A 2746-nucleotide genomic window follows, 5' to 3' on the forward strand; every position below is an offset into this window, starting at 1 on the left:
CCCAAAGCAAAATTGCAGGGCCAAAGAAGGTTCAAAATAGAGAAATCTCTCAAGATAAGCGTGTCGTATGTACTGTACCTTCGTCAAATTATGTTGCATCCCCATCACTTGAACCACTAGTAGCACATAGATCGATCTGAGCGACTCCGCGAGTAAAAGATACAGGGCGGTTACGGCGTTGCAGACGTGCCCATCAGGGGAGCCCCGACGTGGCGGCCCCGCTCCAGAGTGTTCTGGCGCAGCCTCGACGGCCCCAATCGAGCGTGCGACGCATCGGACGGCTCGACGACGACGCCCGTCTCCTATATAGCCCGCCCTTTCGGCCCTTCTGTCTCGTCGTTCTTCCAGTTCCAGCGAAGCAAAAGCAGCCGAATCGTCTCGTCTCGCCTGTTCAGTTCTCTTCTCCCCTCCCCGCAGCCCGGTTACCCGACCAGGTTCCAGAGAAGCCAACCAACCCCCCGTCCAGTTCGCGCGATGGCGGACGAGCAGCCCAACCCCAGCCCCCAGCCGCAGCAAGCGGTAAGCGTGATCCCTCCCTACGCTCCTCGCCTCGATCCGGACCTGAATTCGGAGGTTGATTGATTTGGTTTTGGTCTGATCTGTTGGTGCGCCGTCCACAGGAGGAGAGGGAGGTTGTTGTGGAGCAGCAGCCGAGGAAGGCCCCGAAGCTGAGGTACCTGGACTTCGTCCAGGTGGCTGCGGCGCAGGCCGCGGTGTACCTCGCGGGGCTCTACGGCCTCGCCAAGGACCACGCCGGCCCGCTCCGCCCCGGCGTCGACGCCGTCGAGTCCACCGTCAAGGGCGTCGTCGGCCCCGTCTACGCCCGCTTCGGCGGCCTGCCCCTCGACGTCCTCGCCTTTGTCGACCGCAAGGTGAGTCGCGTCGCGTGCCCTGTCACCAATCCCCAGCCCCCCGCCCCCCGCCCCCCTGCTCCTTCGCTGGCCCGGGTCGCCGGCAAGCACGATCACGTTGCGCGTGGTTCCGCGCACGCTTGGGTTTTGGTTTCACGAACCTCGCCGGCGTCCGGACCCACTCCCGCCGTGCGGTGCACGGCACTAGGCACAGCACAGCTGCGCCCATTTGGATTTGGATGGTCGCCGATTATGCGGTGTATGATTGCTATGGCGGGCCCCACCCGAGCTGTGTGCGGCTCAGCTGAGCTGGGGCCCCAACACTCGAGAGGCCGTGTGCGGTGGTGACTTCCTCGTCGTCGTTATCTCGTCGTCGTTATCCTTGTGCAGGGAATCCGCCCATGCCTAGTGCCTGTTCTGTGCCAGATTCCTTAGATTCCGGCGCAGGTTAGCTGCGCCCGGCGGAGACCCCGATGCCATTGTCGACAACAGAATTAGCAAGGTTCTTTCGAGGAATCAAATTAGAATTATCAAGTGTTAATTAAATCTTGGGCTTCCTTATTAGCGATAAATAATTATTACAATAATCGATGTTCACCTGTCTGTTTGTGCAATCACCGTGTTGTGTTGTCTGTTCTGCCTCCGCTTCTTGCTGACTGACCGATGCGCAACAACAATGGCCACAGGTCGACGACACGGTGCACGAGGTGGACAAGCACCTCCCTGGCGCGCTGAAGGCTGCGTCGGCGCGTGCGTACGCGGTGGCGCGGGGCGTGCCGGAGGTGGCGCGCGAGCTTGCGGCGGAGGCGCAGCAGTCGGGCGTGAAGGGCGCGGCCCGCACGGCGCTCGCCAGGGCGGAGCCCGTGGCCCGGGACGTGTACGGCCGCGTGGAGCCCGTGGCGAGAGACCTGTACGTGCGGTACGAGCCCGCGGCGGAGCACCTGGCCGTCTCCGCCTGGCGCTCGCTCAACGGCCTGCCGGTGTTCCCGCACGTCGCGCAGATCGTCGTGCCCACCGCCGCGCACTGGGCCGACAAGTACAACAGGGCCGTCGCCGCCGCAGCGGAGCGGGGCTACACGGGGGCCAAGTACCTTCCGGCCATCCCCACCGAGCGCATCGCCAAGGTGTTCTCGTCGCCCGAGGCCGAGCCGCTGGCCGAGTCCCAGTAATCTGTGTGTGCTCGTCGTGTCGGCAGGAAGGGTAGTACGTCGTTTACCCTGATGATGATGATGATGGGGGTGCGTGGTGGTGACCTCTGGATGTACTGCCCTCGAACTGCAGAACTGAATAAAGAAAGGGAGAATCCGGTGACTAAAGATGGCGGTATGGTAGTGGTGTTGTAATAGATGCGTGATGGGACGATTTGTCACGGACCACGATGATGGCGACGATGATGTTGTGTTCCACAAGGTACTTGTTTAAATCCGTAAAGCTACTGGTGTCGCATCGAGTGTTATGGGGTGTGGTATAGGTTTTTTGTTTACTAATAAAAAAATAAATTATAGAATTTATTAGTAATTTACGAGATAAATTTATTAAATCTAATTAATATGTCATTAGCACATGGGTTAATGTAGCACTACATTGTCGACTAATTAGGTTTAAAAGAATCGTTTTATAAATTAGTCGTAAACTGTGCAATTAGTTATTTTTTAGTTTATATTTAATACTTTATGCATGTGTCCAATGTTTGATGTGATATCAAGTAAACTTTAGGAGAGGAACTAATAGGATGTTTGGATCGGGTGATTAAAATTTAGGAGGTGTCACGTGAGGGCAGTCCCAATGGTGCATTGATGATGGTTTCTATCATCATTAAATGACTTGCTATGTAGGCAAAATGCTGACATGGCAACGTAATTAATGAAGAAAGAGAGCAAAAATCATAGAAATGG

The 2746-nt window shown here is 56.8% G+C and overlaps 1 protein-coding gene across 1 annotated transcript; it reads left to right on the top strand.

Moving 5' to 3' along the window:
* Positions 1–336: 336 nt before the first annotated feature.
* On the top strand, positions 337–2382 carry LOC136547453 (stress-related protein-like). The gene is made up of 3 exons (XM_066539402.1): positions 337–519; positions 621–872; positions 1538–2382. The coding sequence occupies exons 1-3, from the start codon at positions 475–477 to the stop codon at positions 2018–2020; spliced, it is 780 nt and encodes a 259-aa protein (XP_066395499.1). The 5' UTR covers positions 337–474; the 3' UTR covers positions 2021–2382.
* Positions 2383–2746: the final 364 nt, after the last annotated feature.

Source organism: Miscanthus floridulus, chromosome 3, assembly GCF_019320115.1.
Source record: "Miscanthus floridulus cultivar M001 chromosome 3, ASM1932011v1, whole genome shotgun sequence".
Classification (NCBI taxonomy): domain Eukaryota; kingdom Viridiplantae; phylum Streptophyta; class Magnoliopsida; order Poales; family Poaceae; genus Miscanthus; species Miscanthus floridulus.